This window comes from Hippopotamus amphibius, chromosome 2 (assembly GCF_030028045.1).
Source record: "Hippopotamus amphibius kiboko isolate mHipAmp2 chromosome 2, mHipAmp2.hap2, whole genome shotgun sequence".
Classification (NCBI taxonomy): domain Eukaryota; kingdom Metazoa; phylum Chordata; class Mammalia; order Artiodactyla; family Hippopotamidae; genus Hippopotamus; species Hippopotamus amphibius.
The window spans coordinates 230,507,227-230,524,580 of record NC_080187.1 but is presented as its reverse complement, the minus strand read 5'-3'; the positions used below and the strand labels follow the sequence as shown (position 1 = coordinate 230,524,580).

General features: G+C 39.3%; 1 protein-coding gene across 7 annotated transcripts in view; it reads left to right on the top strand.

The window, feature by feature from the left end:
- Positions 1–17,354, top strand: part of DDHD1 (DDHD domain containing 1) — a 94,207-nt gene that overhangs the window by 57,733 nt on the left and 19,120 nt on the right. For all 7 annotated transcript variants that reach the window (XM_057723953.1, XM_057723950.1, XM_057723954.1 and 4 more), the window contains 2 exons: positions 6,718–6,980; positions 14,662–14,737. In XM_057723953.1, coding sequence (XP_057579936.1) covers positions 6,718–6,980; positions 14,662–14,737 — 339 coding nt within the window. The remainder of the gene's footprint in view (positions 1–6,717; positions 6,981–14,661; positions 14,738–17,354) is intronic.

Below are 17,354 nucleotides of genomic sequence, written 5' to 3'. Positions count from 1 at the left end.
AGTGAGCACACCTAGCACCCAGGTCGTTACCTCTCGCGTTGTTATTCTCCACTAAGGAAAAGTAGCGTCCCGTGGAAAAATGGATGATTCCAGGGCTGGGGCAGGATAGGTCCAAGTCAAAGCTGGAAAAATTTATTTTGACAAAAGGTAGAAAAATGTTCGAAAGGATGAGGAAGCAAGACACAGGGACACAGAAGTCAGATTAAAGAAGTGGATCCCACTGACCAAATCTGGGACAATTTGAGCACCAAAATAATTAAGTAATTATTACGTACTGTAGGGAATTATTAGTAGTACTTTTGTAGAATTATAATGAGAATGTACTAAAGAATTCTAAATCATTGAAAAATTTATAAGTCCTCATCAATTATAAATAAGCAAATTGGGAAGAAGGGAGGTCCTTCGCTTGCAGGAGGTTGCCAAGGGCTTACTCATGAATGGGAAAGGAACGCTGGGGTTGCAACATCTCCCTTTGCAGCCATCGTGGCCGGATCGGTGGGGGAGGACGGGGCGAGAAACATCAGGGGAGACTAGGGTGAGGGCAGGGTTTTGTGGAGGAGCAGAGTGGTTGCAGAGCCTCGAAGTGTGTGCTCCTGGACTGCTTTTAGTTTAAAAATAAAGACGCCCCGTGGAGAGATCAAGCCACATCTTTATGGGGTGTTCCTGAGGACCACCCAGGGAAGGACACAGCATTATTTATGCAGTATTTCAATTATGAGGGAGCATCAGACAAATATAAAATGAGGAAGTTGTAATTTTAAAAAAGTAGAAATGAGACTGTATTCTTTTAAAATGTCGACATGATAAAAGAGAAAGAATCGACTTCCTAGGTGGCGCAGTGGGTAAGAATCTGCCTGCCAATGCAGGGGACATGGGTTCGAGCCCTGCCCCAGGAAGATACCACATGCCGCGGAGCAACGAAGCCCGTGCGCCACAACTATTGAGCCCGTGCTCTAGAGCCCGTGAGCCACAACTCTTGAGCCCATGTGCCGCAACTACTGAAGCCCACGTGCCTGGAGCCCGTGCTCTGCAACAGGAGAGGCCACCGTAATGAGAAGCCCATGCACCACAGGAAAGAATAGCCCCCACTCGCCACAACTAGAGAAAGCCCGTGTGCAGCAACAAAGACCCAACACAGCCAATAAAATAAATAAATAAATTTATAAAAAAAAAAAAAGAGAGAGAAAGAATGGCTGTGGAAAATGTTCCAGATGGAGAGGTTTAAAGAGATGTGATAGCTAATGACATCTCATCCTAGAGTGTATCCTGTACTGGATCGGGGGAAATGCTAAAAAGGATATTATTAGGTCAACTGACAATTAAAATGTGAGTGGTAGACTAGATTAGATGAAATATATCAAAGTGAATTATGGACTTCCCTGGTGGTGCAGTGGTTAAGAATCCACCTGCCAATGCAGGGGACACAGGTTCGATCCCTGGTCCCGGAAGATGCCACATGCCACAGAGCAGCTAAGCCCCTGTGCCACAACTACTGAGCCTGAGCTCTAGAGCCCTTGAACCACAACTTCTGAGCCCGCATGCTGCAACTATTGAAGTCCACTCACCACAACGAAGAGTAGCCCCTGCTCGCTGCAACTAGAGAGAGCCTGTGCACAGCAGTGAAGACCCAATGCAGCCAAATGAATAAATAAAAATAAATTAAATTTTAAAAAAGCAAATTATGAAGTTGATAACAGCACTATGATTGTAAAAGAGAATATTTGTAGTCTTAGGAAATATACACTGGAGTACTTAGGGGTAAAGGACCATGACATATGTAATATATCCTTAAATGGTACATGTAAAAGGGGGGTGTGTGTGTGTGTGTGTGTGTGTGTGTGTGTGTGTGTGTGTGTGTGTGTGTGTGTGTGAAAAAGAACAGATAAGGCAAATAGGAGAAAATGCTAACAGGTGAATCTTGGATAAAGCCTGTGTAAAAGATCCTTGTACTGTTTTTAGTTTGCAGCATTTTATAAATTTGAAATTACTCCCAAATGAAAAGTTAAGAAAAAGAAACTAAAAGATACTTTCCCAGGTCCCTTCTCTGGAGATCCTGATTCAGTGGGTCTGAGACAGAACCTGTGAATTTGTGGATTCAGCAGTTACCCAGGTGATAGCCATCAGAGAAGTCTGGGAAACGTTGTCTAAGGCGTTGTGAAGAGCAAAAGAAAATAAAACTTAGTGAGAAGGGCAGAAATTGTTCTTATTCTTTAAAAAGGAAGAGGCTGATTCTGCAGACCAGAGGCCACCTAGCCCAAGGCTGGTGTTAGGCAGTATCTAGACTGAGTTATTTGTCCACAGTGTTCGTGTCCTAAGGAAAGCAGTGATGAGGGACAGCCAGCAGGGGTTCTGCAGAATTAAGCTATGCCTGGTGAATGAACCTCGCTAGGTTTATTCAATAAAAATAGGCGCAAATAAGGGCCTTTTCACGCTTCCTCTCAGCCTTTGGAGTCAAACAGATGCAGAGTCAAAGCCTGCCACTTAACTATCTTAGATCAAATTTCTCACTGTCTCAGCTTCCTCACCTGTAAAATGGACAGAAAACACCTAGTTGATAAAGATTATCATGAGGATCAAAGATAGTATGTATCAATTCCTCGTGCTTAGATTTTCAGGTTGTAATTAAATATATATCTGTCTTTATGTATTTCAAAGGCTACCATTTTAAAAAAATGGAATAGAATACTCTGTTAATTCTGCAAAGTAACATAAGGATCTGCAGATTGAAAGTATGGACAGGGACATGTTTGGTGACTAATGGAGACCCGTGTAATAACTCAAGCTGCCTTAAAAATACGGAAGTGTTACAAAGAAAAAATTTGTAAATAATGTAAGTTGATGGATTTTAGCTGAACTTACTGTGGTAGTCATTTCACAATACATACCTATATCAAATCATTACACTGTACACCTTAAACAGTTTATCTCAATTATATCTCAGTAAAACTGGGGCGGGGGGGAATTTTTTTTTAAATAGTAGTGACCACTTCTGGATGGAGATACTCAGGGGGTAGATGCTGAGCTCTTTATCCTTTAAGTGGGGTGTTACTGAAGGGACTTTTATCTTCACAGCAGTTTAAATTAGATCATCTCTGAGGCCCCATTTCACCCCAGTTTCTGAGATGCTCATGGGAGGACCCTAATTAGTGATTGTGCACTAAAAAGATGTGCTTAGGGAAAACGTTTTGTGTATTGATCAGTACTTCTCAGGTCATGCTTACTGAGGACCAGTTTTTTAAAAAGACACTAACTCCAGTCTATCAAGACATCATCAGCCTCTGGCTCTTTCAACAACCCTAAATAAAGTCACATGAAAAATTCAGAGAGAACTGTACATCTTTTGTACATCTGAACTCTCTTTTCAGTGGCTTTTAAAAATGAACTATAAAGAGAATTGTCATGGCCCTATCTTGCTATTGTTATTTGAAAATTGTTTAATTGATGTATATGACTAAAACTCTCTAAATTACTTTTTCTCATTAGAATTCCCTGAAGCAGGGAGGACAAATGACTAATTATATTCTTCAGCCGTATTTGGGGTATTTGGATTCTCTCTTGAAGCTGCTGGGTTTTTTTTCCTTTTGGGTTGACTTTTTTCATAAATTTCAATTTTTGAACAGTGGTTATGACAATAAGAAAGTCTCAAACTTTTGAAGAGCCATCCAATGCCTGCGTGTGTAGGAGGTTAACTGAATTGATTTTAGCAGGTTGCTTCTTTTTTTTTTGTTTTTTTTTTTGTTTTTTTTGGCTCACGGGCTTAGTTGCTCCGTGGCATGTGGGATCTTCCTGAGGCAGGGATCGAACCCGTGTCCTCTGCATTGGCAGGCGGATTCTCAACCACTGCGCCACCTAGGAAGCCCCTGAATTGATTTTATAATATTGTAGTTAATAAAATTAAGATCACAGGGTATATCATTAATCTTGATTCAGATATCCCAAATGAGTATAGCTGGTCACAAAGGGATCCTAGCTGGGGGAATATAATTGGATCAGAAAGAGAAGGGGAAAAACAAACCCTAATTAGACTAGATTTTCTTGGATACAACATCAAGGTGGATTTCTCCTTTAGCTGCTGAGTGGATGATTTATAAAAATCACTTAGAGGTAGTGCAAAGCTGTTTTAAAAGTTGGCTTTCAAAATCATAATGTGTCGACTACAAATATTCCTATATATGTAAGCTTCAGGCAGAGATTAAAAATGCTACTACTACATCTGGATAAGTTCTAATAAGAAAACACAAAGACCATTTCTATTCACATATAAGATTATTAAAACAGATGAAAGCATCAGCTCTTCAGAAACTGTTCATTCTCTTGTTTCAGTCCATGGTGAAATACTTTAGTGTCAAATAGACTTTCTCTGTCTTGGATATTTACCCTTGGGGGTTTTTTGTTTTTCCTTAAGATTTGTTTTTTTTAATTTATTTATTTTTGGCTGCGTTGGGTCTTCATTGCTGCATCCGGGCTTTCTCTAGTTGTGGTGTGCGGGGGCTGCTCTTCATTGCAGTGCACTGGCTTCTCATTGCAGTGGCTTCTCTTGTTGTGGAGCACGGGCTCTAGGGGCACAGGCTTTCAGTAGTTGCAGCATGTGGGCTCAGTAGTTGTGGCTCACAGGCTCTAGAGCTCAGGCTCAGTTGTGGCTCATGGGCTTAGCCAGTCCGCGGCATATGCGATCTTCCCAGACCAGAGCTCGAACCTGTGTCCCCTGCATTGGCAGGCGGATTCTTAACCACTGCGCCACCAGGGAAGTCCCTACCCTTGTTTTGTTAACCATGTATGATTGCTGGACTAAGGAAGTATAATGAGTGTTGCTTTAAATTTTTTTAGTATGAAATAGGTTAATCACTGATAGATACTGGTAGATCTTTTCCCTTTTTTAAATATTTAAGTTTTAATTTGGGGGGTGGTATTTTAAAAAAAACAAAAAATTTGAGTACCTTTTGCAAGAGTACTTAGGTATATATCTTTTAGTGTTTCTAGACTTACATGGTAGGAGTCTTAAAATCAAGGCCTTCAAAAGTAAAAACTATTAACAAATGTTGCTTTTAAAGGAATTTACTTTATTGAAACATCAGCTTTTTCTACACCTCCCTTCATGTAGATTGTAAATTAGGAAAATAACAAAATTTTAAGAGTTGGTTCATAATCTTATCAAAGCCAAGCCCAAAGCATTACATTATAGCTCCCTTTGAAAAGAACATGTGATTTCACATCACACTGCCTACTCCTTGAATTCTGTTGACTAGAATTACCTACAGCCCATGTCTTGGGAGATTTTTATATGCATTTGCCACTAAAGTGTGGTCCCCAGAAGTGCTGCATCTGAAACTCTGGAATGGAGCCCAGCAATCTGTATTTAACAAGCCCTCCAGACCCAGTACATGGTTTCAGTAGCTTTAGCCGGACCTCAGGGTGCAGTGTAGAGCTCTGTGATGTCAGCATCCGGGCACTGCCGCTTCATTCGTGTCACTGCCAACCCAGCCGAGCGTGAATGCGCGAATAATTTCCAGTTTATATCTGCTAAAGAAGGTTCTGTGAAACCTAATGGAGGCTACTTGTCTCTTGAAACAAAATAACAGAATTGAAAATGGAAGCAATGCATAATTAATGTTTGTATGTCTGAATAACAGCTGACAAATTAAGAAGGACTGAAATGAAATGTCAGGCAGGAATTTTATAACCGAATAGTAGTAAGCAGTGATAGGAAGAGAAGAGGACTGACTGAAAAATCAGGTCAGGGCCCCGTGTGAATGAAACTGAGTAACAAAAGAACCTTGTTCTTCTCACTTCATAGAATATTTCAGTAATATTTGCTAAAGTTTTACAAAGAAAAATGGCTAAGATACTTCCCACATTATTAACCCCCAAACCTTAAAAAAGTCCTGCTTCTTAAAAACAACTTTTTGCTCTTATCTATATTACCAACTTACTCGGAATTTTGGAATATCAGGTAGATCAATATAAGCTTTTTCTTTAGTCATATAATGCCCTTTTGTTACATTACGCGTATCTAAATGCATAAAGTGGGGCTTCCTGGCAGTCCAGAGATTAAGACTTCACCTTCCAACACCAGGGGTGTGGGTTCGATCCCTTGCCAGGGAGCTAAGATCCCACCTGCCTCTCAGCCAAAAAAAAAAAAACAAAACATAAAAACAAACAAACCACCAGAAGCAATATTGAAACAAATTCAATAAAGACCTTAAAAATGGTCCACATCCAAAAAAAAATCTTTAAAAAAAACACATAAAGTAATAGTATATATAATATGTTGTATATACAATATGTTAGTAACCCTATTATCATAAACTCAGATATTCTTTTCCGAAAATTTACTGTGGCTTAAAAACTACAAGGTACAAGACTTCAGAATTGCATATGAGTCCATTGCAACGAAGAAGAAATATCCAGGGGCTCTTTGGAAATCTTACTAGAATCTGCATGGAACTTTTTTCTTTTTTTAAATCTCTGGAACTGCTGGACTATGAAAAGATCTGTGTGGGTAACATCTGCCTTTATTCTTTAGGGTTGATATGGATTATAATCTTATGTATAGCTTTACTTCGTTTCCTGTAGGGTTCTGAAGGGTTCTGAGTTAATTTTAATAACCTAGATATACTTGGCCAGCAATGTATGTTTTTATTTCTTAATGTATTTGAGTTTAGAAATAAAGTTTATAGTAGTGATTACTCTCATTTGATGTTTTCTTATTTCAAACAGCTAGTTAAAGGCCTTCAACAAGAGCTGAATAGATTATATTCCCTTTTCTGTTCTCGGAATCCAAACTTTGAAGAAAAAGGGGGTAAAGTCTCAATAGTGTCGCATTCCTTGGGATGTGTAATCACTTATGACATAATGACTGGCTGGAATCCAGTTCGACTGTATGAACAGTTGCTGCAGAAGGAAGAAGAGTTGCCTGATGAACGATGGATAAGCTATGAAGAACGGCATCTTCTTGATGAACTCTATGTAACGAAACGACGGTAAAATACCATAATCTCTTAAAAGAATTTTAAATGTCTTCATAGAATCACTGAACTTATATTAGGTGAAAACTTAAGATTTTCATAATAAAGAAAAAAAATACATTGTTTAGGGTACAAAGATTATTTAATAACATGCCTAGTCAAGCTAGAGACTATTAATTTTCATCTAACTACATGTTCTCCTGTAGCATAAAATAAATTATTCTGCCTTCTTCCTCTTTCTCCTGCTGTCTTTTCTTCACAGTTTTTATTAGGATTGAAATCTAAAGCTTATTCCAAGCTGAGTCATATGTAGAATCCTTATGGGAAATGTTTACCAGTTTGTAATCCTTTGTAGTTTTACTAATCTTAGAGATGGCCCATACCTTTCTTATTATTCTGAAAATAATTTTAAAGCCCTTTTTTCCTTGGCAGATTTTTTTTAAATTAATTTTATTTATTTATTTATTATTTTGGGGGGGGGGGTACACCAAGTTCAATCATCTGTTTTTATACACATATCCCCGTATTCCCTCCCTCCCTTGACTCCCCCCCCACCCTCCGTCAAGTCCCCCCCACCCTCCCCACCCTCCCCGTCCCAGTCCTCTAAGGCATCTTCCATCCTCAAGTTGGACTCCCTTTGTTATACAACAACTTCCCACTGAATATCTATTTTACAGTTGGTAGTATATATATGTCTGTGCTACTCTCTTGCTTCGTCTCAGCTTCCCCTTCACCCCCCGCCCCCTCCCAAACCTCGAGTTCTCCAGTCCATTCTCTGCACCTGCGTCCTTGTTCTTGTCACTGAGTTCATCAGTACCATTTTTAGATTCCATATATGTGAGTTAGCATACAATATTTGTCTTTCTCTTTCTGACTGACTTCACTCTGTATGACAGACTCTAGGTCTATCCACCTCATGACATATAGCTCCATCTCATCCCTTTTTATAGCTGAGTAATATTCCATTGTATATATATGCCACATCTTCTTTATCCATTCGTTTGTTGATGGGCATTTCGGTTGCTTCCATGTCCTGGCTATTGTAAATAGTGCTGCAATAAACATTATGCTACATGTTTCTTTTGGGATTATGGTTTCCTTTGGGTATATGCCCAGTAGTGGGATGACTGGATCATATGGTAGTTCTATTTTTAGTTGTTTAAGGAACCTCCAAATTGTTTTCCATAGTGGCTGTACCAACTTACATTCCCACCAACAGTGCAGGAGAGTTCCCTTTTCTCCACACCCTCTCCAACATTTCTTGTTTCCAGACTTTGTGATGATGGCCATTCTGATCGGTGTGAGGTGATACCTCATTGTGACTTTGACTTGCATTTCTCTGATGATTCGTGATGTTGAGCATCTTTTCATGTGTTTGTTGACCATCTGTATGTCTTCTTTGGAGAAATGTCTATTTAGGTCTTCTGCCCATTTGTGGATTGGGTTATTTGCTTTTTTGGTATTAAGCTTCACGAGCTGCTTGTATATTTTGGAGGTTAATCCTTTGTCCGTTGTTTCATAGGCAACTATTTTTTCCCATTCTGAGGGTTGCCTTTTAGTCTTGTTTATGGTTTCTTTCACTGTGCAAAAGCTTTTAAGTTTCATGAGGTCCCATTTGTTTATTCTTGATTTTATTTCCATGATTCTAGGAGGTGGGTCCGAAAGGATCTTGCTTTGATGGATGTCATAGAGTGTTCTGCCTATGTTTTCCTCTAGGAGTTTTATAGTGTCTGGCCTTACACCGTCGCTCTTTAATCCATTTTGAGTTTATTTTTGTGTATGGTGTTAGGAAGTGTTCTAATTTCATTCTTTTACATGTAGCTGTCCAATGTTCCCAGCACCACTTATTGAAGAGGCTGTCTTTTTTCCATTGTATACTCGTGCCTCCTTTGTCAAAGATAAGGTGCCCATGTGTGTTTGGGCTTACCTCTGAGCTCTCTATTCTATTCCATTGATCTTCCTTTCTATTTTTGTGCCAGTACCATACTGTCTTGATCACTATGGCCTTGTAGTACAGTTTGAAGTCAGGAAGCCTGATTCCACCAACTCCATTTTTCCTTCTCAAGATTGCTTTGGCTATTCGGCGTCTTTTGCGTTTCCATACAAATCGTAAGATTTCTTGTTCTAGTTCTGTGAAAAATGCCATTGGTAATTTGATCGGAATTGCATTGAATCTGTGAATTGCTTTGGGTGGTACAGTCATTTTCACTATGTTGATTCTTCCAATCCAGGAACATGGTATGTCCCTCCATCTGTTTGTGTCGTCTTTGATTTCTTTCATCAATGTCTTAAAGTTTTCTGCATACAGATCTTTTGCCTCCTTAGGCAGGTTTATTCCTAGGTATTTTATTCTTTTTGTTGCAATGGTGAATGGGAGAGTTTCCTTAATTTCTCTTTCTGCTCTTCCGTTGTTAGTGTATAGGAATGCAAGAGATTTCTGTGCATTAATTTTCTATCCTGCTGCTTTACTAAACTCATCAATTAGTGCTAGCAGTTTTCTGGTAGCGTCTTTAGGGTTTTCTGTATGTAATATCATGTCATCTGCAAAGAGTGACAATTTTACTTCTTTTCCAATTTGGATTCCTTTGATTTCTTTTTCTTCTCTGATTGCTGTGGTTAAAACTTCCAAAACTATGTTGAATAATAATGGTGAGAGTGGACACGCTTGTCTTGTTCCTGTTCTTAGAGGGAATTCTTTCAGTTTTTCCCCATTGAGAACGATGCTGGCTTTTGGTTTCTCATATATGGCTTTGATTATGTTGAGGTAATTTCCTTCTATACCCATTTTCTGGAGAGTTTTTATCATAAATGGATGTTGAATTTTGTCAAAAGCCTTTTCTGCATCTATTGAGATGATCATATGGTTTTTATCCTTCAATTTGTTGATATGATGTATCACATTGATTGATTTGCGTATATTGAAGAATCCTTGCATCCCAGGGATAAACCCCACTTGATCATGGTGTATGATTTTTTTAATGTGTTGTTGGATTCTGTTAGCTAGTATTTTGTTGAGGATTTTTGCATCTATATTCATCAGTGATATTGGTCTGTAATTTTCTTTTTTTGTGACATCTTTGCCTGGTTTTGGTATCAGGGTGATGGTGGCCTCATAGAATGACTTTGGGAGTATTCCTCCTTCTGCTGTATTTTGGAAGAGTTTGAGAAGGATAGGTGTTAGCTCTTCTCTAAATGTTTGATAGAATTCGCCTGTGAATCCATCTGGCCCTGGGCTTTTGTTTGTTGGGAGATTTTTAATCACTGCCTCAATTTCCGTATTTGTGATTGGTCTGTTCATGGTTTCTGTTTCTTCCTGGTTCAGTCTTGGAAGATTGTACTATTCTAAGAATTTATCCATTTCTTCCAGGTTATCCAATTTATTGGCGTATAGTTGCTTGTAGTAGTCTCTCACGATCTTGTGTATTTCTGAGGTGTCCGTTGTTACTTCTCCTTTTTCATTTCTAATACTGTTGATTTGCCTCTTCTCCCTGTTTTTCTTGATGAGTCTGGCTAATGGCTTATCAATTTTGTTAATCTTCTCAAAGAACCAGCTTTTAGTTTTATTAGTTTTTGCTATTGCTTCCTTCCTTTCTTTTTCATTTATTTCTGCTCTGATCTTTATGATTTCTTTCCTTCTGCTCACTTTGGGGTTTCTTTGTTCTTCTTTTTCTCATTGTTTTAGGTGTAAGTTTAGGTTGTTTATTCGGTATTTTTCTTGTTTCTTAAGGTAGGACTGTATTGCTATAAACTTCCCTCTTAGAACTTTTTTTGCTGCGTCCCATAGGTTTTGGGTGATTGTGTTTTCATTGTCATTTGTTTCTAAGTGTTTTTTGATTTCCTCTTTGATTTCTTTAGTGATTTCTTGGTTGTTTAATAGTGAATTGTTTAGCCTTCATGTGTTTGTATTTTTTGCAGTTTTTTTCCTGTAATTGATATCTTGTCTCATGGCATTGTGGTCTGAGAAGATGCTTGATATGATTTCAGTTTTCTTGAATTTGCTGAGGTTTGATTTGTGATCCAAGATGTGATCTGTCCTGGAAAATGTTCCGTGTGCACTTGAGAAGAAAGTGTAGTCTGTCGTTTTTGGATGGAATGTCCTATAAATATCAGTTAAGTCGAGATGGTCTAATGTGTCATTTAAAGCTTGTGTCTCTTTATTTTCTGTTTGGATGATCTGTCCATTGATGTAAGTGGGGTGTTCAAGTCTCCCACTATTATTGTGTTACTGTCGAGTTCCCCTTTTATGGCTGTTAGCATTTGCCTTATGTACTGAGGTGCTCCTATGTTGGGGGCATAGATATTTACCATTGTGATATGTTCTTCTTGGATGGATCCCTTGATCATTATGTAGTGTCCTTCCTTGTCTCTTGCAATAGCCTTTACTTTCAAGTCTAATTTGTCTGATATGAGTATTGCTACTCCAGCTTTCTTTTGACTTCCATTTGCATGGAATATCTTTTTCCATCCCTTTACTTTCAGTCTATATGTATCCCTTGGTCTGAAGTGGGTTTCTTGTAGGCAGCATATAGAAGGGTCTTGTCTTTGTATCCATTCAGCCAGTCTGTGTCTTTTGGTTGGAGCATTTAATCCATTTACATTTAAGGTGATTATTGACATGTGTGTTCCAATTACCATTTTCTTCATTGTTTTGGGTTTGTATTTGTAGGTGTTTTCCTTTTCTTGTGTTTTCCTACTTAGAAAGTTCCTTTAGCACTTGTTGTAAGGCTGGTTTGGTGGTGCTGAATTCTCTTTAACTTTTGCTTGTCTGTAAAGCTTTTGATTTCTCCATCAGATCTGAATGAGATTCTTGCTGGGTAGAGTATTCTTGGCTGTAGGTTTCTCTCTTTCAGGACTTTCAGTATATCCTGCCACTCCCTTCTGGCCTGCAGAGTTTCTGCAGAAGGATCAGCTGTTATCCTTATGGGTTTTCCCTTATATGTTATTTGTTGCTTTTCTCTTGCTGCTTTTAATAGTTTTTCTTTGTGTTTAATTGTCGTTAGTTTGATTAACATGTACCTTGGTGTATTTCTCCTTGGGTTTATTATGTATTGGACGCTCTGTCTTGGACTTGGTTAATTATTTCCTTTCCCATGTTGGGAAAGTTTTCCACTATAACCTCTTCAAATATTTTCTCAGACCCTTTCTTTTTTTCTTCTTCTTCTGGGATGCCTATAATTCGAATGTTGGTACGCTTAATGTTGTCACTGAGGTCTCTGAGACTGTCTTCTATTCTTTTTTCTTTTTCCTGCTCTGTGGCGTTTATTTCCCCCATTCTATCTTCCAACTCACTTATTCGTTCTTCTACCTCAGTCATTCTGCTGGTTATAGCATCTAGAGTATTTTTAATTTCCGTTATTTTGTTATCCATTGCTGTTTGTTTTTCTGAGTTCTTACGAACTATTTCTTGTACTTTCTCTATTTTGTTATCGAGAGTTTGTATCATTTTTACTATCATTACCTGAATTCTTTTTCAGGCATTTTTCCTATTTCCTCTTCATTTATTTGGTCTTGTGGGTTTTTTTCCTGCTCCTTTGCCTGCATGGTGTTTCTTTGTTTCCTCATGGTTGTCCAAACTTTTGGGGTTGCTTGTCCTGGTGATAGAGGTGTTTATAGAAGACTGTCCAAGCCCCAGACTAATGTCTGAGTGTTGCGTTAAACAGATACTAAGTCTAGGAAACATGTACATGTATAAGACACACAATTACTGAATCCATTAGGACATAAGGCTCTGGAAAGACCTGACAGAACCCCAGTGTGCTATCAGATATTCAAAGAGAAACCCAACAGAAATTCAAAACCAAAACAGAACAAAACAAACAAAAGCAAAAACAAACAAACAAATAACACCGTACACATACAAACACTAATCCGGGGAGATTTTGTAAGCTAGGATCAAATATAAAAAAGAGCTAGAGTACCACCAGACAGAATGGAGATTTTCAGAGTGAAATTAGACAATTGTACTAAGAACTAAGATAAAGACAAAAACCTAATATTAAATACCGAGGCGGTGTGTCATGTGGAGAATAGAGCAAGGAGTCTGAGCAGATCAGTAGTGTTGCTTATAAGTATGTCAAGATGAAATAAACTAAAAATGGATGGAAGACAGGGGAACAGAAGAGCATAGTGTGATTGGAAATATGCAAATAAAAGAAAGGAATAGAAATGTATAAAAGATAGGGATGAAAGGAAAGTATGAGAGATATATTGTCTGTACTACCAAAAACTTAGCTAGAAATAGAAGTATATAAAGAGGCAAAAAAATAAAAATAGAATTTAAAAAAAATGTTATAAAACTTATAGATCCCTTAAGACTAAGATCGTAATTAATAAAGGAAAAAGGAAAAAAAAAATCCAGAACTGATCCCAGAATGGACCAGTTCAATAGAATTGATACTAATATTTCTGTTTCCTTAGAGTCTCAGCTGTAAGTGTCCTTCTACTCTCCTTCGGTTTTTTGTATTATTCTGTGAGCAGCAGAGCTTCCTTTATTGTTCGTCTGTAAGCGTTGGTATGTGGGGAGGGAGAAGGTAAATAGTGGCTCCTTCCCCGGGAGTGAGGGAGTGAGTGAGCAGTGGTGCACTGTTGTTTCAGTTGGGCTTGGAGATGCCTGTTGCAGAGGGAAGCTGGTGGCTCAAGTGTAAACAGAGAGTCTCAGAGTTGAGCCTCTCTTGGGGTTTTTTTGTTTTTTTTTTTTCTCAGCAGCCTCTCTGCTGCCGGAATTCCAAGGGGTTTTCATCTAGCCCCGCCTGATGGCCTGAGGGTCCCTGTTATCCCTGAGCGCCTTAGGTGGCTCCATTGCCTCTGCAGGTGCCGAAAGAGAGAGAGAGAGGCTATGCCTGCGGCTCCTCCCCACCCACCCCCACCCCCCACCCCCCGCCCGTGAGCCTGCAGCCTCCGGCTGCCATCGTGGCCGGGCAGCGCTCAGGGGCAGGCACTCCTCGCCATGGACCTCTTCCCTCCTGTCCTCTCGGTCCGTCACCTTTCTGGCAACAATTTTCTCACCCTGAACCAGCTCTCTGGTTCCCACGCTCCCGCTCCCAGGCCCTCTGTTCAGCTGTGAATCGATGTCTCGGTCCGGAAACACTGAGCTGCGGTGCAGACCTTCCGTGTGTTTCTCACTCCCTCCCGTCTGCCACAGCTCCGCCACTTCACCCTCTTTGAGCCCTCGTAGATGCCTCCCTACCGGCTATGTCAGGATCCTTGCAGTCCTTTCTGGTGTCCGAGGCCGACTGCTGGTGTTCAGTTGGTTCTCTGTGGGAATTATTGTGTCTTTTGGTGCATTCCCAGTGCATCTGTGGAGAGGGATGCATTCCATGTCCCTCTACTTCGCTGCCATCATTGAATAGGGGTACTTTTACTAATTATTTTATAAACTTCTTGTTGTAGTCTTTTTTTTTTTTTTTGGCCGCGCCACGTGGCCTGTGGGATCTTAGTTCCCTGACCAGGGATCGACCCGCGCCCCCTGAATTGGAAGCGTGGAGTCTTAACCATTGGACCACCAGGGAAGTCCCTTCATAAACTTTTAGACTTTCTGTACTACAGCAGGTACATTTATTAAGTTCTGTCAATAAGGATTAATGTGGGAATTGGATGATGGGTCGTTATCTTCTTCGTTATGCTTAGTGAGCTAGTAAGCATCTAATACATGAAATTATTGATATGAACGTATACATAATCTCATTCTCCTTCCTAGGCTGCGAGAAATAGAAGAACGGCTACACAGATTGAAGGCATCATCTATGACACAAACACCTGCCTTAAAATTTAAGGTAAGGAAAGAGAGAAGATTTTCATTGTTTATCTCAATTTTTTTTCAAACATTGTTTGAAGCATGATGTTAGGATTCGAATGAAATCCTAATTCTTTTGAATAAAAATTTTTTTGAACACTTAACAATGTGTTAGGCACTGCTGGTTTCTGAGTTTTACTAAGAATGGAATTGATGGTTTTCTAGCCCTCAAAGTATTTAACACAGTATTACGGGGTCTGTTAGCAGGAAAGAGAGTGGTGTATGCATGAGGAGGAGGTTTTGTGCTGGTGAATGTTTACAAATGAATGGCATTTGTGCTTAATCTCGGTGAGTTGGATATTGCCAAGTAGAGGAAAAGAGAAATGATGCTCTGTTCTTAGAAGAAACAGCATAAACAGAGGCATGGAGGAGTGTAACTTCATAGTACATCCAAGGAACACCAAATAATCTCAAATAGTGAGAAAGAAAAATAGACACAGATCTGGGAAATATCTGACATTTGGAATTAACAAATCTTTGTGACCAGCTAGTTGTATATGGTAAGAAAAATAACTGGAATTGTATCAGTCACAATTCCAGGGATGGGAAGCTGGCATTTGAGTCCGTAAGACGCGTGTGACACACGCACAGGAGGGGGCGCACGCAGCGAGCTTGCAGCAAGGCGAGCGAACCATTCTGGCTGGAAGATGCGGGATGAAGGTGGGCTGCAGGAAGGCTGGAAGAGCTGGGAAAAACGGAGCTTATATTTGGTGGGGGAGTGCAAGGCTTTGCAGGGTTTTTGAACATTCGAATAGAGCTGTCAAAAGCAGTGGTTTAGAAGAATAAAAAGTGGCAGAGAGACATTGACATTGACATTGACCTGACTGTAGGAAAGGACACAGCCTATAGCTGAATAACAGTGTGTTTGCAGTGTTAAATGGAGCGTGACGTATGTTTCCTAATACTCATTTCCTGTTGAATATATGCCCTTGTCTAGTGTACTATATTACCTCTTCTTAATACCTGTTTCTTTTATCATGGGAACTTAACATACAGGTTTAGTGATGGAATGATGCAGAAATTCTTACTGAATCTATCTCTGTGACTTACAAAGGTGGTTTTTTTTTTTTTAACTTTTATACATTTAAAAGCCATGTGGTAAAGTTGTAAGATACATTTAAAAGCCATAAGAGCATGGTCTTTGGAGTCATCCCCACCTGGCATTTGAGTTCCATCTCTACCACCATTATTATACATAATAAATGTTAAATATGTAGAATTGATCTGAGAGGAAACGTACACTCTTCTGTTCACGTCCTGGGTTTCATGCTAGAGAGTTGAGTATGATCCACGTTAGAATCTCAGAGCTCAGTTACCACGTTTCCAGAGCTGATGCCCTGCAGCTGTGAATCCTTCTAATAAAGAGTCATGTTGTCTGACATGAATTTTTAGTTATTTAATTATAGAGAAAAATATAGAACTCTCAAATTTAGAAAGGAATATATGATGAATTGGCAAATTAATATTCAGTACTCCAGAGTTCTAACAGAAACAGAGGTCTTTCTATGCCTGTTAACTGGCAGGTGGATTTACTTTGAGAATAAAAATGTTAGATCGGTCACACATGACCCTTGAACTTTTAAATGAGGAAAAAAATATAGACAGACATTGGCCTGGAGAGTGGGAAGCTTTGGTGGTGATGGTGAGGCTTTGCCACTATCCAGTCATGGAGCGTGAGCCAGATGGGAATCACTCAGCACCTCTCAGAGCATCTGTCTGTTCATCTCTGGATGAAGTGTCTAAAGCTCTCCTTCACGTTTGAAGTTCTTTGATGGATGTAGATAACACTAAAGCCATCATTACTCTTATCTGAGAGAGAATAATTCCTTTGTGTATTTGTCTACCAAACTGCAAACCAATCGTAAACAAAGAAAGAAGAGTTGTTTAATTGATGGATTTAACAATTTTACAAACATCTATGAAGTTCCTGACCAATGCGTAGAGCGTTTTCAGGGTGTACATGTATGCACACGTGTGTATAACAAGCAGAAAGGATTTACTTAGCTTTCTCTTCTGTCTTAGCTGTTTTTGTATCTTTATCTTTTATTCTTTTCTCACTTTATAGAAGAAGAAATGAGATTAATCCTTTCAGAATTGATGTTTTCATCCCTGTCACTATTGTTCCAAATGTTTTTTCTTATATTTTTAATTTTTCTTGACACAAGTTAAATTTCTTCACCCTTCAAACATCTTGAAGTTACCCAATCCTTTAAAAATGAACAAAAACAAAAACTTTCTCAAACCTTATTGAACATAAAGGTACCATTTCAAAATATATATTCATTCACATACATTTTTTTCATTTGGAAAAAAAGAATAATCACTCCAGAGGCATGGGGAAGAGATTAAAGGTGCGTAAAATTGGAGGCAGGGACCCTGTTCCAGTATAATCCAGGGGAGAGGTGATGAAGTGAAATGTTAGGATCTGTTGGAGTGACCGCGTAGGTGCTGGGGATGAGAGGCAGGGATGCACTTGTGATGTCTTGCGTCAAGATGTGCAGCACCTGAGGGAGGCGGGGTGGGTTGAGGGAGAGCTGTTACGTTCTGTGCTAACCCGCTGCCACTGACCACCCTGTTTTTCTTGAAACCCTCTCCTC